Raw genomic sequence first — 18,131 nt, forward strand, 5'->3', positions numbered from 1 at the left:
TTTTTTTTTCCCTGTTTCTTTCAGTTTGTCTTTTTTCTTTTCTTAGGTGCGTGCACAGCCCTTCAAGTCTTTGAATTTAAAGCAGGTTTAAGATGCCTGTTTCCCTGCTGTCTGGATTCTTGTGTACAAGTTCATCTCTGCGGTTCATGGGGAGCCACTGCTACGGTTGTGTTGGGAGGGGAAGGAAAAGAGACGCCTTTCTTTGTAAATCCCAGAGCAGGGCTTGCCTCTTCCAGCCTCTTTCTTCACCATTGACACTTGGTTTCGTAAGGGCAGAGAAATTCTTTTGCTTACTCATACATGCAATCCTTGTAAAGTTCTTTTTCCTCAGAGACTTTTAGGTAAAGTGAATGACCTGAAGGCTTATCTACAGTGTGCCCTCTCCACCCTCTAGAAAGTAGTATTATAGCTAGGACCCCACTTCCCCCTCAGGCCGTCTCCCAGTCCTTGGGCGTTTACACCATCCTCACTTTGCCACAGTTGATTTGGATTTCTCTCTGTTGTTAGGGTGTGTGTGTGTGTGTGTGTGTGTGTGTGTGTGTGTGTGTGTGTGTGTACACAATACTAGGGCTTGAATCTAGGGCCTTGCATTCTTACTCGTTCAGCTTTTTCCTGAAAACCCGTCCATACCACTTGAGACAAACCTCTGGTCTTTTTGCTGGTTAATTTGGAGATAGACTCTCTTGTTTTTGTCAGCTCCAGCTGACTTTGTTGTATTTCTGTTATCAATATCTCAGCCTTGTGAGTAGTTAGGATTGCATAAACTCTTAAAATGAGTCAAGTAGAGGCTCCCATTCAGCCTGACAGTGGTAATGAGAGCACAGTTGTTCTATAGTGTTTGGTTGGAATAGAACAATTATTTTACCAGCCTGTCCTTTTCCTTGTCTTTTGGGTAGAGTCAGTAAGAGTTCATTTGCAATGTGGACTTCTCTAGCAAGTCTTTTAAATATGAGTTGAAAACCCAGAGAACTCAGTGCTTTTTCATTTTTCAAGTTATGTGGTCCTTAGCCAGTCTGTCTTCTTTTTACCTTTAAAATCTTCACATAGCAAAGTTTTTATATTGCTGTGTATGTAGTGCGAGGATTAGGAAAATGTATGTAGATTTTTCTTTCTCGAAGTAGAAATCTAATGTTTACAATACATCTTATAGTCTTTTGAAATCATTGGGGAAAAAAGGAAACGCACAGCTGGTCAATTAATACATCCATTCATCAAAACAATAACTTTAAATTAATTTGGGGGTAAAAATTCAGTTGTCATGTACTTCTATTTAGAAAATATCTAAACAGATTTACCCTTTGTAACTTAAAATTTTTGTGTCTCATTGCAGAATCTTTTGGCTGAAAAAGTAGAACAGCTGATGGAATGGAGTTCTAGGCGCTCAATCTTCCGAATGAATGGGGATAAATTCCGAAAGTTTGTTAAGGCACCACCTCGAAACTATTCTATGATTGTGATGTTCACTGCTCTACAGCCTCAGCGCCAGTGCTCTGTTTGCAGGTGAGTTATGTGTTTAAAGCTTCAAAAAGTGTTATCTAGTGTCTCTGTGTTTAGCTTAAGACAATAAATAATTGTGGAATATAACTATGTACATTACAGAGCAAGCTCAAAATCCAGCATATTGTTTGATAGGCTATTATTTTATTGCAAGCATATTAGTATGTATTGATTAATTCTACCAAAAAACATTAAGAATGTTTTGTCCTTTTCACGTCCTACATTTTGTTTCCTGGGTCACCTAATTATATCTCTGATCAGATAAGCTGCTCCTTTGAGTATGCTCTCTTGACTAAATGATAGAGCAAGTCATATCTGCCTAGGGAAGTCCATTTACTTTTGGTACTTCCAGTGATTAGAAACATTTGGCCAATGTGTAGAGTTAAACAGTTTGAAATGAATGAATATCAATACAATGTTTTTGATTATGCCAGGTTAAAAAAATTCCACTTGATTGGGGTCCCGTGGCTCACGCCTGTAATCTTATAATCCTAGCTACTGAGTAGGCTGAGATCTGAGGATCCTGGTTCAAAGCCAGCCCAGGCAGGAAAAGTCTGTGAGACTCTTATCCAATTAACCTTCAGAAAACTGGAAGTGGCGCTGTGGCTCAAAGTGGAAGAGTCTGGGGGCTGGGAACGTGGCCTCGTGGTAAAGTGCTCGCCTCATCTACATGAAGCCCTGGGTTCGATTCCTTAGCACCACATATATAGAAAAAGCCAGAAGTGGCGCTGTGGCTCAAGTGGTAGAGTGCTAGCCTTGAGCAAAAAAGAAGCCAGGGACAGTGCTCAGGCCCTGAGTCCAAGGCCCTGGACTGGCAAAAAAAAAAAAAAAAAGTGGTAGAGTGCTAGCTTGAGCTGAAGGGCTCAGGGACAGAATTCAAGCCCCATGACTGACGACAACAAAACCAAACGTATTCCACATGTATTTGAATGCAGCTCAGTGGATGAGCATCTTGCAGTCATCCCCCTTATTCCCATTTATTGTTAGTTGTGTTTAAAGTCCTTTTCATTCATGGTCTTTCTTTTTTTTTTTTTTTTTTTTTTTTTTTGCCAGTCCTGGGCCTTGGACTCAGGGCCTGAGCACTGTCCCTGGCTTCTTCCCGCTCAAGGCTAGCACTCTGCCACTTGAGCCACAGCGCCGCTTCTGGCCGTTTTCTGTATATGTGGTGCTGGGGAATCGAACCTAGGGCCTCGTGTATCCGAGGCAGGTACTCTTGCCGCTAGGCTATATCCCCAGCCCCTCATGGTCTTTCTTCATGGTGGTCTCTTTGGAAACATACCTGGGGAAATCAAAGGTCTTTGTATAAAGACCTTTCGGGCAAGAACAAATACAATGCATGTGCAGGCAATACTAACTTGTTTTTATTTTGAAATAATAGTAGATATATGTAAGAAATAGCAAAAAATGGCAGTATTCTCTTGTGTTAGTCATTTTTCTATGACTGTGACAAAATATTTGAGAAAATCAACTTAAAGGAGGAAAGATTTGTTTTGGCTCACAGCTTCAGAGATCTCAGTCCATGGTTATTTGGCTCCATTTTTCTGGGCCACCAGTAAATCATGGTCGAGGAGCATGATAGAAAAATGTGCTGCCTCCTGGTAGCCAGACAGAAGAGCCAGCTCGTGACCAGAGAGGAGGGAAACCCTGAAAGATAATGTTCCCCATGACCCACCCAACTAAGCCACATCTCCCAATAGCCCATTCACATATAAATATATATGGATATATATTTTCATATTCCTGAAGACGTCCATTGAGAAAGTTAGCACTTTTTGGATACAGTACCTCTCAATAGCACCACCATCTAGGTACCAAACCTTGAACATATGAAGCTTTGGGGACATTTATAGCCAAACTATAACATCCTTATATTGTTTCCTGTTTCTTCCATTAGTAGCATTGTGCAAATCTATGTTGCAACCTTGTAAGCAGCTATTGGCATTGATAAGTCAATGATAAAGACAATAATGGTATATCACCACAAGAATACTTATTATTGTTTTTAGTCACCCATACCCCATATTCCACTGCTTACTTTGAATTTGGCTTCTCATTCACTTATTTTCCATTTCTTTAATTTTCCTATTCAAAGAATATAAATGCAATCACACCATGTAGGACTTTTGACTTTGGTTTTATAAAATTCTCGGATATAACTAAAACCTTTCAGATTGTAATCAGTTAACTGGGCACTCTATCTGGTCTTTGGCTGGTTAAACTAAGCCATAATTCCCTCAAAAACTTTCCAAGTTATTTCATTTATAAACACTTTATTCTTTTTATTACTCAGCAATATTCTATGGTATGCCTGTTCTGCAGTTTGTTACAGATGGCTTGCTTCTGGTTTGGGGCTGTTTCGCAAGCATTCTAACCTGATAAAGGGAAATCCAAACTGCTCCAGGATCTGAACCTGAACACTGACATGATGTTTTAGTAGAAAATTTCACACCTGGTCCTTGTGCCAGGCCTTGGTGAGGCACCAAAAGTGTTATACAAAAATTGCACTTACACTCTGTGTAAAAGATACATATGAAAACAAGTGAATTTCATATAGAGACTTCAGCTACCTTTCCCCACAATACCTCACTTTATGTACAGAAGGGAGGATATGATCTTTTTGTTTGACATTTACGAACTATATTAAATTTATCAGCTAACATATATTGAATCAGTCTTTGGTCCCTAAATGAATCCACTGTGATCATGATATATCTTTTTTTTTTATTGTGTTGGGAAATTCAGTTTGCAAGTATTTTTTTTGAGAATTTTTGTCTCATTTTCATCAAAGAGATGGGTTTATAATTCTCTTACCTCTTATTTTTTTGTTCTTGTTGTTATGTCCTTGTTTAGAATCTATGACTGTATCAATCTCATTACTAGTTATATATCTGTTTAAGCAGTTTATGTGCTATTTTCTTAGGTACATCTGCAAGTATATCTATTTCTTTTAGGTTTTGCAGTTTATTTGACTACCAGCTTTTGAAGTATTTCTTCTTGAATTTCTTCATTTACTTGGCATTTGTTGTTGTCCCCATTCTCTCCTAATTTGAGCAAGGTTATGTTTGTTTTCAAAGAACCAGATATTTGTTTGGTTAATTCTCTATATAGGTATTTCAATTACCATTGTATTAATTTCTACATTAATTTTTTTTTGTACCAGTCTTGGGGCTTGAACTCGGGGTCCATACTGTGTGCTTTAGCTTTTCATGTAATGCTGATGCTCTACTACTTGAGCCGCAGCTGCAGTTCTGGCTTTTTGGTGATTAATTATACATAAGAATCTCACAGACTTTCATGTCTGGGCTATCTTTGAACCAAAATCTTCAGATCTCAGTCTCCTGAGTACTTTGGATTATAGATATGAGCCACAGTGCCTGGTTTACCCTAATCTTTATTATTTCTTACTATCTCTGATTTGTTTGGCTTGTTTCTATTTTTTTAGAATCTTGAGGTGTTCATTAGGTTAAGTTATTTCTTTAGTCTTTGTTCATCATGTATGTTTTTGTATTATCCTTTGGTTACAAAAATATATTTCTAGCTAAAGTAATCTTAAATTTGTAGTTTTCTTTTAGGATTGACTAATTTGGTTTCTGATATAGGGGATTACATTGTCACTTAACCTTTTTGCTCGACTGGTGTTCTGCCACTTGAGCTATTCCTTTGCTCCCAGCTCTTTGAACTGGAGATAAGAGTATCGTGGGCTTTTCTGCATGGGCTAGTTTCAAACCATGATCCTGAGTAGTTAGGGTTACAGCCAGAAGTCAACAGTTCCTGTCCTCTCTTAGCATTTTAAACACAGCATAGCATACTCTCTTTGTTTTTAACGTTTCCTTAGAGAGCTTGATTTTGATGGATGAGACAAATTAGATAACAATGCCAGGTGCTGGTGGCTCAGCCCTGTACTTCTAGCTACTTGGGAGGCTGAGATTTGAGGATCACAGTTTGAAACGTTCTGGGGCAGAAAAGTCTCCCTGCAGTTCTTACCTTCAGTTTACTAATGAGAAAACTGGCTCAAAGTGTGGTAGAGGTACAGTGTTAGACTTGAGCAAAAGAGCTCAGTCAGTACCCAGGCCCTGAGTTCAAGACCGTAAGTAACTAAAACACAACAACAACAACAAAGGATGAGGGGAAAATAAGGAAAAAGGAAGGTGGGGAGAATTCTAAAGTTACTATAGGTCATTTTTTGTGGAGAAAGGTGGTGTATTGTCAGGGACTTCAAAGAAAGGGATGGAATGGTTCATAAAAAAGGAGAAAGTCTAATCACTAAGTAAAATGCATTACTAGGTAAGAGAATTGAAAAGTATAAAGACAAAAAGGGAGTGTAAAAGGATAGAGAATGATGGAAGGTACGGCATCGATCAAGATATCCTGTACTCTTAAATATGGAATTAAGACTTTCGTACAACTATATAAAATAATAAAATAGTGAGGATAATGTGTTTAGATTTTAATTTTGGCTCATAGTATCACAGGCAAGTTGTATCTGTAAGCATGCTACTATCTTGAGAACCTGGACTTTTTTTTTGGCCAGTCCTGGGGCTTGGACTCCGGGCCTGAGCACTGTCCCTGGCTTCTTTTTGCTCAAGGCTAGCCATCTGCCACTTGAGCCACAGCGTCACTTCTGGCCATTTTCTGTATATGTGGTGCTGGGGAATCGAACCCAGGGCACATGTATACGAGGCGAGCACTCTTGCCACAAGGCTATATCCCGAGCCCCTTGGACTATTTTCATAGTTGTATTCATTTATGATTTTATAGAATTTTTGAAAAGTTAATTGCTATAACTTAAAAAAATCTCATGCTTTTCTTTGTGAGGATTTCTGGTTGTTGTGCTATTCTTTAAAAACAATGACATTTTCTTCCTGAGTTAATTCATACTTAAATTCTCTAGTTGTTTCTTTTTGCTGAAAGGCTAGTGAATGAACCTTTGCTTTTCTGATATTTCCATTTCTTATATTGCTTTTCTTATATTTCCATTCTGCTCTTCCATCACACAGTCAGTTTATTCACAAATTTATGAATTCAATTCTCACCTCCCTCAGTGATAGTATCAAACTCCGTGGCCAAATAAAGTTGTTAATTATTATTCCCCAATACAATTCTCACTTCCTATAAGTGTTAACGCCAAACTTTCTCCATCAAATTATACTGTAGGGAATATTTCCATAATTGCTAAAATTTATAGCTAAATTCTCCCACCAAATTACTTATTTCCTCTAGAATTAAATACATATTAGAAGGATATCCCTATTTAAAGTTACTTCTGCATTTCAGGGAAGTGGATGGACCTAAAACAAATCGTGTGAAGTAAGCCAAGCTCAGGGAGACAAACGGCATTTTTCTCTCGTGTGGAAGCTAGATCTAAAATACATGAGGGCATGATAAATTATACAGGACTCTAGGCATTCACGCAGAGACCAGAGGAAGACATTCCTAGGGGAGGAACATGAAGGCACAATGCTTATATGCCTCTTATCATATAAAATAATGTTTACTGAAATGACCTGCAGGAAATGGAGACAAAGTTTTCTTTCTTTATTGTTGTTTTTGTTTTCTTATCTGTTTTACTTGGTTTGTTCATTGAGCTGTCTTTGGGAGAGTATGGTAGAGCATAGAAATGGAGGGACAAAGGCTGAACAAGTATAGAAAAGTGGTACTGTCTAGACACCATGTTAAAAATGAACTGTACAACTGTGGGTAGGAACAGAGGGAAAACTGGGCGAGAGCAAGGGAAGTGACATTGTTCCAAAAGAAATGTACTCTTTCCCTGATTTATGTAACTGCAATCCCTCTGCACATCACTTTTATAATAACAATACAAATAATATTTACAAAAAAGTAAACAAACCTGGCCTTTTGACTTACAGAATCAAATATGACATTTGTATAGACAAAATTTTGGTCATGTGTTAGAGGTTAAAATACTATTGGACTCCATACAAATAAAGAATTAGGAAATTACAATATAAACGGAATAATGTATTACATTACCACTAAATGAACATATGTGTATATTTATTTGTATTTATATATATGCACAGTGTTGTGTAAGTATTATTAATCTGAAGGTAAATCTGAGAAAAATCCATTTTTGTAGATGGCACTATTAAAGCTTAAAGGGCACTCCAGAACTATTAGAGTTTTAATACTTAAGTGCATGTATTCCGCATTGGCCCTAACCTGTGAACTGTATTTGTACCTTGCTTTCATTCCCAGCTAAGATTATTAGCCTTTTAGAGCAAAGATTCATCATCCAGCACTTTCTAAACATAGGATCATGAAAACTTTTATTCCTAGTAGCATCTCATAATAGAAATAAAATATTCAGTTCGCATGTCCAAAATCACGTGGGAAAGTGTGGTCCATTTTCATTAGAAGTGAGGTCACACAGGACAGGATTATGTCTTTAGCATATAAGGTGAAAACCATGAATAGATAAACATCATCCTGCACTTAATGTATCTCTTAAGTGCATTTGCTGTTTAAGTGGTTTTGAACTATTGCCCTTTCTATTTCTCCATGAGGTTAAATATTTAATTTTCTCTCATTTGCCTGGTGACTTAAAACAGGTATTTTACTTCTTTGTCAGAATAGAAAACTTGAAATTCATGAATTTTTTGTGTGTCTGTTTTCACAGTTTGGGTAATACTTGAGAAATGGCCTGATTGAATCTGTGATCAGTTTAATTGAACTGATGCTAAGGTTTTGCTGAGTCTTTTGGTTTTTCTTATGTTAAAAACACATAATATAATTTCGTTGTATCAGAGTTCTTCGTGTGTGATAATCATCATTAATTCCACAGTATAATCTTATTGTATAAACCAACTTTAAATTATATTTTGGACTCCAAAATGCCTTTTATACCTCTTTCCCAGTTTCGGTACTGGCCAAGTTGCACCTTTGCCTCTTTAGTTACTTTTAATCTATTTTCTTCTCACATTTTAATTTCTTTTAAATATCATTAAGATTTTTTTTCTTTTACAACAATCTAAGTTTTATTTGTTTTGCTCTAGAGTGGTCTGTTTCCTCCGGGTTCTGGGAAGAAGAGCTCTTGTAGCTACCTAGTGACCAATATGCTCTTCATATGTCACATTGTTCAGATTACAGTATTGATCATTTGGATTAATATGATTGTCAACAGATCTTTCCACTGTACACACATATTTTTCCCTTATAATAATGATTTGAAGGAGACACGTGTGGGAGAAAGGACACTTGGGTACCATGTGAACATCCTGTGTCGCAGTAATGTTCTTACCCGGTGCTGATAGAATCCATTTGGATAATTTTTGCTTGACTTTAATATTATGTTACTGATTGTGAAATGGTGGTTAATGAATTGTTTTTCATTAATTAGTTACTATTCTGTAAAGACTGGCTTTCTGTACTTTTGTATTTTGAGTATTTTAACTGAAGGGTTTATTTTTATTCACTGATTCACTGCTATCATTATATTTTAATGTTTATTTATTTAATCGGTGGGTCCCAACTCCCATATCACGGATCTACATTTTTCTGCATTTTAGTATGAATATGCACATGCTTAATTCATTTTGTTGTAATGGAATAACCATCACCACTCCTTTAATGTTAAGTGTACTCAGTACCCCTTGTGTATTTTCATAGCATTCAGGCTTTTTACAGTGAAAAAAAAATACTGAACAACTTTGTGTGTGTGTACTTAAAAAGTATGACTTTGGTTTGTTCTCTGCATTGTAGAAGAACACTGCACAGTTCTACTTGTATTTTCATCAGTCCATCTTTGTCTTTTTCCAAAATTAAAACCCATATCTCAGTCAGTTTTAATGCATTCGCCATTTTCTGTTAAGTGTACAAAGACTAGCTTCAGATTTTCAATGCTTATGTGACTTCTAACATCGGTCATGGTGAAGAAGTTCCGCATTTTCTGTGCAGTGGAATTTGATGTTCATGACACTTGGACACTTGGACACTTACTAGCCATGTTTGAATATTGGTCATTGCTGCTATTTTTTTCTGTTTGCTTTTTGGTTTCAAATATCCACTTAAGTACAATCAGGGGTGGGTTGTTTTTATAGAAAAGTGCACCGACTACACTGGGCTGGGAGTGTAGCTCACATAGCATTACACAAAGTTCTTGAAGTGTAGTCTGCCATCCCCAGAACCATGTAGAAAGGCCAACAAAATAGTAATTACCACAAATAACAAGGGATCAGATACAAGAATAGAACTCAGGTTTACATCAGCAGTCCTTACAGCAACAGGATTGGTTAAGGCAGACTTAATACTAACCACCTTACCTGTCTGCCTGAGCCACCAATCTTAATTCTGTGTAAAGACAGTGTTTGGCAAAGCAGCAACTTTGGGTTTAAACTCAGGATATGTCCCTTTGATAGTACCATACTTAAACCCTGAGAACCACAAACCTGTTATCAAATGTCAGTCCATTAGTCAGCTCCTAGATCAGCTAAGTTGAAGCTACCTCTCTTTTCTATATATATATATTTTTAAAAATTTATTTATTGTCAAAGTGATGTATATAGAGGGATTACAGTTTCATGCATAAGGCAGTGAGTACATTTCTTATCAAACTTGTTACCTCCTCCCTCACTTTTCTCCCACCTTTCACCCCCCTCCATCTCCCCCCCCAGGAGTTGTATGGTTGGTTCACAGCATAGAGTTTTGTAAGTGTTGCTGTTGCATCGGTTCATCTTTTATCCTTTGTCTCTCCATACTGATGTTCCTCTTCCCTAGGTCAAATAAGCATATATACAATACCCAGGGAACCAAAATCAGTCACAGTGACTTCAGGGGTAAAGCCCTGGGGAAGGAAGACAAAAGAAAATGGCGTAATCTCACATGGTACATTGAAAATAACAACAACAGTGATAAACCGCTTCTTTCCATGACTTGGAGTTCATTTCACTTAGCATCATCTTCTGTGTTCATATGGACGTAGCTGTTGTGATCTTCATATATTTCTATGCTAGTTTTAAATTTGCCTCTCTCTTTTTCCTTTAGTCTTCCTCTCTACCATGTTGTGAAACTGTGGTGGGCTTATTGCTAATGTGTTCCTTCTCACTCTGTTCGGAGCCCCAGACTCTGGTTTCTTCGCGTTTGAGTGTTTGATCTGCCTTGCTGAGTGAAGGTGCTTCCTGGTTGTTTTCATTTTGAACTGGAGTGCAATGCTTGCTTCCAATTCCATACCTGGGCTCATGGGCCAGCTTTTGAGAAAAGATGTGTAATTTCTGTAGGGTTCTTTTAATGCTTGCTATCCTTCTGTTTGTTCTATTTGTAAAACTAGATGATTTTTACAAATTGTTGGTTGGTTTTTTTTATCATTATTCCATAGGAACCCGGTGATTTTTTAACCTGTAATATTAATTTAGTAGATAAACTTGGAATCTGAACACAAGGACCTTTAAGATGCAAACCGTCACACTAATAGTATTATAATGATGATGATATGTTGATTCTAGATCACATGAAATTCAGGGCTTTGTACGTTCCGTATTCTAAGAATCTTGTTTGATGAAATTAGAAGTATTTTTTATATTGACAGAAAATGAATCGGAAAGTTTGATGTTGTGGCTTGATTGAAGTATGTCTATGTAGGCAAGTCTGATCACTTCATATCTAGGATAAATCACTATCTGAAAATTTGTAATTTGGTATTTTTATGATTCATGTGTGTAAAATTTATCATGAATATATGGCTAAATAGGTAGTAAGCAATAGTATTTTAATATGACTCTGTTACCTTAAAGGAAGTTTCAGTAACATTAATTTTAGCACAACCATATTTTGTAAGATCGTTTTAATAAAACTAGAGTGAAAAATTATACTCATGGGAAATACATGGGTTACCTATATACCAAAGATGAGTTCGTCTGTTTAAGTTTTATCTAATCTTTTAAAAATGGATTGTGTTATAAAAAATATTGTATTTAGATTAAGTGAGGTTTTTTTCCTTGACCCTGTAACAAAAACTAGAGATTTTCCTATACCTGATTTACCATAACCAGTGTCCTGGTGTTTACTGCTGAAGCACTCCAGAATCTGTCTCGTGCAGCTTGACTGCCCTCTTCAGGCTGCAGGTGAATCTTTTAGAACAATTTATCCTGCTCCCTAAATTCTTAGATTAGGCCTTTAGTGCTCCCATAAACTGCAACAAAAATATTGTTTTAGTGTGTAAATATAGTAAATGTAGGTAATTTGATTTACATGCTGGAGCATTTGTGTTGTAAATGTAGATATTTGATTTATTGTAGTTTTTAATTTCTCGTTTGAAATGGCAACAAGGTCTAAGTAATAAGCACGAGTAATATTTGCTTTTGCTCATTAGTCAAAAATGGCATAATCGTAGATAAAATACACTAAATTTATTTTTTTCTGTTAGATTTCTTCTAGCTCCTAAGTGCAACCAAGTTAGAATATTAGGGGCATACAGGACAATGGGATAAGAATTACTTTTCTTGCTAATGAATATTTTGTACTCTGAATGGATATCACAATTTTGTTTTTCTCAGCCTCACTGACTTGTTTTTAAGGACACAGATTCTTTTTAAGGACATTGATTCTTTTGTTTCTGAATGATACTTATCGGAAGAAAACTCTTGTTTATTTTGTTACTATTACATTTTCTCTTAAGTATTGGACATATTTGAGTTGAGAAATTGGAAATTATTTGGGCTTCATTTATGCAAGCTAGACTATTTCCATGTAGACTGTTTAGAAAATTGTAGTGGATGTGCTGGCCTTCTGCATCCTAAAAAGGACTATATAAAATAGGTCACATCTTTATATAACATTTTAATAATGTTCTCCAAAAAAGCATTTTGAATGGAACCCATAAATTATTTTCTTTCCTCCAGTGTATTATAGACATGTTTTCCAGGTACAATATTTTTAAGTCATGTGTTTCCTAATCTAATTATTTAAAAACACCTGACTTTTTTCATTATTTAAAGGTAGTCTTAACTTTTCTCTCATCTGGTCTTTTTTTCCGCTTATTTTCTAAGATGAATCTTACATTTCTAATTCCTCATTGTTCTTTCCCTCTTTTGTCTTGCTCATTATAATTTTAGTCCTACTGGACAAACTGGTTATTTTCGATAGCTCAATCCACGGTGATCTCACTTCCTTTGTATGCTGCGCATGTTTCTTATTTATGTGTTGGACATATCCACAAGCCTCCTGATTGTAGGGATTATGAAGCATACCTCATTGGCATTGTTGTTGCAGCATATGCTAAATGCTGAGTATGAATACCATTGATAAATAAGCTCTGCATTCCACATTTACATGAAATTGAAATTAACATAATATCACATGATGGCTTTAGTCATTATAAACGTCATAAACACTAGTCACTTGCCAAGAAACATATATGTGATAATGTATAGATGAAAATGTTTCTTTTTTGTTCCTTCAAGAAATAGAGCAACATAAATCTAATATGGCAAATTTAGCTTTGATGAATATGTAATATATCGATATCTGGATTTTTGGAACAAATTAATGAATATGTGAATGTATTCTTGGTGCTAGTTGAGCCACGCTCCTTTATAACAGTTTGAGGAAAAGAAGCTCAGCATACCTGCATTAGGCCATTTCATAAGATGTTGCATACATATGTTGAAAATTTCTTAAATCAACTAATTTTTATATCATGGGATATCATTTACTCAGGAATGCTGGGTTATGATGGTTTTTCTGTTAAGATGCTTTTTAATAAAATCATCCAGCAATGCAGTTTTATTTATGTGCTTTTTTCTTACTTGTGATGTCCTCCTTCTAATTTTTTTAACATATGAGTCTCTTAAGTTTTGTTAATACTGTAATGTGCATTGCAACATAAAGGAGGGTATACATATTTCATGTTGTTTAGGAAATAGAGCATGTTCACACATATATATGCTTTTTAAAGTCAATTTTCTAAATTATTTCACTTTGTAAAACCTCATCCTTGTTTTCTTTTCTTTCTTTTAAAAAATTTTATTGTAAAGGTGATGAATAGGGGGTTAAAGTTACAAAAATAAGGCAATGAGTACATTACTTTTTGACCATTGTTACCCCCTCCTCATATTCTCCACTTATCACTCCCCACTCCCACCCCCATCATTGAAAAGTTCATTTCCAACATAGTGGGTATATATATATAGTGAGTATCATTGTTTTATTAGTTCATCCTTTGTCCTGCTGTTTCTGTGATTCCCTTTATAGCCAAAATGTTCATGGTCTCTCTGTACATTCTCTCTCATCCTGGGAGTTGACCTTTCTTGTCACTTCTGAAAAGTTCTGGTGATCATTCAACCTAAGCATATCAACCATTATTTTCAGTAATACTATTGTGTATTTTTCTCAGAATATCTTAGACTTTAATTATTTTATATATTCTTTTAGTTTTCTGCTCTGTCTCCCCATTGAAACATCAGCTCAGTGACATAAGAGGTCTTGGAGATTAGCTTACTTCTTGCTTTTGGATACATTGTAAATAGTTGCAACATTTGTCTATTCCCAGAAGAATAGTCATTTGGCAAGTACTTTAAAAAATTATATGTGGTTTTCCTTAGGTTTATGGCAAGCTTTTAAATAGCTTAGAGTTAAGCAGTAAAAATGGTGAATAGTGTCATTGGTGGAACAAGATTAAAGTTTGGGTTCTGTTATTTTGACAGATAAATGTAATGATGAGTATCATTTCTTATCTGCAGAATCAACTATTTCTGAATTCATTGGTTTTCCTTTTTAGTTGCATTTGCCCCTGAAATTTTAGCTATCTTCATCAGACTCTCCCCTGAGCTGTTTTCCAAATGTTTCTGGAAAGTTTTTATGTAGTACTGACTCTGATTTTGTGGCATTATCCTATTTTATTTTGTTACTTATATTTTTGGAGAAGAACCAGAAAAACTCTTGAAAACAGCCAGTGATACTAAAAGCACTGTTCCCCTCTCTCCATAGAATGCTTGAGCAATAACTTGTTGCTTCTTGTTTCTGTTCTGGTTTATATTTTTCCAGCAAAGCTGTTTCTCTGTTCCTATATTCTCCCTATAGAAAGCACTGTCATCTGGAAAATCCGCAAAATACACAATGAAAATGGATTCAGTACACAAATAAATACTATATAAAGAGAAGGTTGGTTTGTTGCAGCTGGTGTAGGCACTCAGAAAGTTTTGCTTACTTTTAGGTTTGAATGTCAATGTACTTTTAGATAAAAGGAATGCAGAATGGTAAAGGATAACTGTATTTTCAGCTTTAAACCTTATATTTTCTTTTGTTTTGTTTTTCTGTTAAACTAAATTGTTAAATGTTGACCTATGCCTTTTACTAGGCTGAATTGGAAATTTTGATTTACATCATAAAAAATGTCACTCAATATTTTATTTCCTAAATTAGGTAAAAATAAGCAAACTTTTTATTTAAAAGACCCAGCTAGGCTATGGCCCATTTTAGTTAATGTTCAGAGCAACTTGACTTGGTCCTTATATCAGAAGTCGTAAGGGACATAGGCTTGAATCTTTGTGTCTGTATTTAATGAAAACAATTGTGGAACAGCAAAAATTTGAGCAATCTTAATGTAATTTCCACAAGTTTGAACAGTTTCCCGTTTTAATTGCTTATGTCCATTTAGCTTGCAGTTCATACAAATAATGGTCAATTTTTGCTCTAGAATTGGATACTGAAGTGTTTTCTGTCTTGCCCCATTAACCTTTCCAGGCAAGCTAATGAAGAGTATCAAATCCTGGCGAATTCCTGGCGCTATTCCTCTGCATTTTGTAACAAACTGTTTTTCGGTATGGTGGACTACGATGAAGGAACAGATGTTTTTCAACAGGTAAAGAAGTTGTATTGGTTTTGCAATACATTACAAGGTTCGTTATAGCATATACATTTTATTTCCTGGATAAAATACAAGTCATAGAGTGATTTAATACATTAATCAATATAAATAATAAATTTTGTGAAATGGTTAAAACAACTGGTTAATATATTATTGAGACAGCATTTGCTAGTAGCAAGTACAGTAAAAGCATTTTACTTCTGTATTTGTAGTGGAAATTGTTTTCAGCAAACTAGCAGTTTACATGCATCAGTGTTATTTTGGTACTTATATATAGTTTAGGCAGTATTTTGCCGAAGTTTATGACATTTTATGTAAAATTCAGTGCAAGTTTTACTACTTAACATTTGTTTTTCCAGTGTGTCACAGATAGATACTTTAACCTGTAAAAAGGTGACATCTTTATTTAGAAGTTATTATACCGCTCAACTTCAAGTTCTAATGTTGCAGCCCTATGGTAGAGGGGTGACTCTATTTGTAGCTGGGGCCTTGTAGAGGTCATTAAGGTTACGTGAGGTCATGAGGGTGAGTCCCTGCTGGGTGGGGGGGGAACCTGTGAACCTCCTGAGGAGCAGCAGCGGGAGGAGTGCTTGGTCAGTGCGGCCAAAGAGCTATGTCCGCGCCCAGGAATGGGGGCTTCACCAACAGCCAGCACCTTGACCTTGAGTCTCTGCTCCCTGGAAGCGCGCGGGGCAGTCAGCTCCTGTCCTTTCAGCTGTCTAGTCTGCCCTGGCCAGCCAGGACGCACAGGCTTCTCTATTGACAAAGCTTGGGACTTCAGCACAAAAGTGAGAGCTGTTCTTGATGTTTTCATTGTGTCATAATACTTGCTGATGCTGAGTGCCGGTGTTCCTCTCACTGTACTGCGTCCTAAGTTGTCTTTGACTTAGCTTCACGGTCATCCAGTGAATGACACTGTGACTGTCTTCATTTCACAGCAGAGGCGTGCACAGAGAGATCATCCCTTACCCAAAAGTGTGACGCTAGTCTATAGTGTTGTAGCTAGACTTTGAACTCAACTGTTACGCTCTCAGATCTCAAGCTCTTGTTTATGCCATTAAGAGTTCCTAAATTAATAGTCAACTGACGTTTCCGTTAAGACTTGCTTCGTACTTACAGAACTTTATGAGTCTCTTCCAAATACAAACGTAGTGCAATTCCCAGCATTTGATTTGGTTGTCTTCACATATTTTCTTTCTCTTACGTGGTGCACTTTGGCTTCATGCTCTTGATTGAATCTTACTACTAATAGAAAATGGACCACTAGTGAGTATGTTTGCTTATTTTCCAGATTAGCTAATTGTTACTAGTTTCTACTTAAATAGTTTTGTGCCTTCAGTGTGTTTTTTATTAGTAGTAGATTTCATTTATATCTTCTCCTTTTAATTTATCTAGGCCTGATTTTAGGTGTTTTATCCAAAATAAGTAGTAGAGTATGTTTAGAATTGTGTGTGTGTATGTGTATGTTTACTCATACACAGTAAATATTATGGTATATTAATCTGTAGAAGCAATAAATTTTTAGGAAAACACATAGCTAAAAAGATAGGTTTTTAAAATTCATTTATTGTATTATAAAGATGATATACAGAGGGATTACAATGACATGAGTCAGATAATGAGTACGTGTCCTTTCATACGCTGTTTTCTGTTCCCTCCCTCTCTTCCAGTCTCCCTCCCATCTTTGTCCAGGAGTTGCATAGTTCACTTCGTCAGTGTCCAGTGAGTTCCACTGCTGCACTTCTCCCCTTCTTCCCTTTAGTTCCCCCCTCCCTCCACCTACATACACATGAACGCACCTTTATGAAGAAGACAGGATCATCAGAATATTTTTTAAAATTTGTTTTAAAAATTGTTTCTGTGTGTTAGAGTTTGTTTCTGTGTGTGTGTGTGTGTGTGTGTGTACATACACACACAAAGATAGCTTTAAGGAAAAAATAGTTCTTTTTTTCATTTCTTAAAAAAACATACTTATAAACAGTTTATAGATTAGGGAGTTGGTCATCATCATTACAAAAGAATAAAATCAGATTCATATATAATTTCTAATCAACTTGTAAAATATATGGATGCATAACTAATATTATTTTGTGTACTTTTTACATTTTTATACACTCGGGGAGAATAACTCTTAGAGAACACAAATGGAAGTACTATTCATTATGTACTTGAGTATCTTCTACATTGAATAATATTCATTTGTGTCCAATATGGTTTAGAGCAGAGACTTTGAGTTCAAATGTTTATGTTGAGCAAAATTGTAAATTATAAAAAAATTGGTTTGGGTTACTTTAGTTTGTTAATCTTCAGTTGTCTATACTAAGTATGTTAAATGTATTAGTACTTTTAAGCATACTGTTTTTATTAAAGTAGAGCCTTTGTCTTTTTATATAGGTAGGTCTTTAATGCACTCCCATTTCACTTCTAACTAGTATAAGGAATAATACCTGGCCCATAGTCCCATTGCCGGAGGACATGTAGTGTGAATGAGATCTCCACCAAGAGAAGGGGATGTGCTTGCAGGCTGGGGAGAGAAACACCAGCTCTCCAGCTCTGTCAAGAAACATAGGTCACATGCAACCAAATCAGTTTATCAGTAAAAACTCAGAATATTAATTTAATGTGAAATATTAAAACTTTTTGGGAAGGAAGTCATCCTGAACTTGTGCTGCTAGTAGGCTTCCAGTTTTGTAACTGTACATGGTTGGATACAGTCATTCCATTATTTTATATGCATTAGACATTTTGAAAATTCACCATGGTGTCAAGTTTTGAAGTCAGGTTGATTTCAATTGAAACTTTGTTCAAAACTATT

General features: G+C 35.9%; 1 protein-coding gene across 2 annotated transcripts in view; it reads left to right on the plus strand.

The window, feature by feature from the left end:
* Tusc3 (tumor suppressor candidate 3) overlaps nucleotides 1–18,131 on the plus strand; it is a 127,604-nt gene that overhangs the window by 48,284 nt on the left and 61,189 nt on the right. For both annotated transcript variants that reach the window (XM_048330480.1, XM_048330479.1), the window contains exons 2-3: nucleotides 1,331–1,500; nucleotides 15,193–15,310. In XM_048330480.1, coding sequence (XP_048186437.1) covers nucleotides 1,331–1,500; nucleotides 15,193–15,310 — 288 coding nt within the window. The remainder of the gene's footprint in view (nucleotides 1–1,330; nucleotides 1,501–15,192; nucleotides 15,311–18,131) is intronic.

Source organism: Perognathus longimembris, chromosome 21, assembly GCF_023159225.1.
Source record: "Perognathus longimembris pacificus isolate PPM17 chromosome 21, ASM2315922v1, whole genome shotgun sequence".
Taxonomy (NCBI): domain Eukaryota; kingdom Metazoa; phylum Chordata; class Mammalia; order Rodentia; family Heteromyidae; genus Perognathus; species Perognathus longimembris.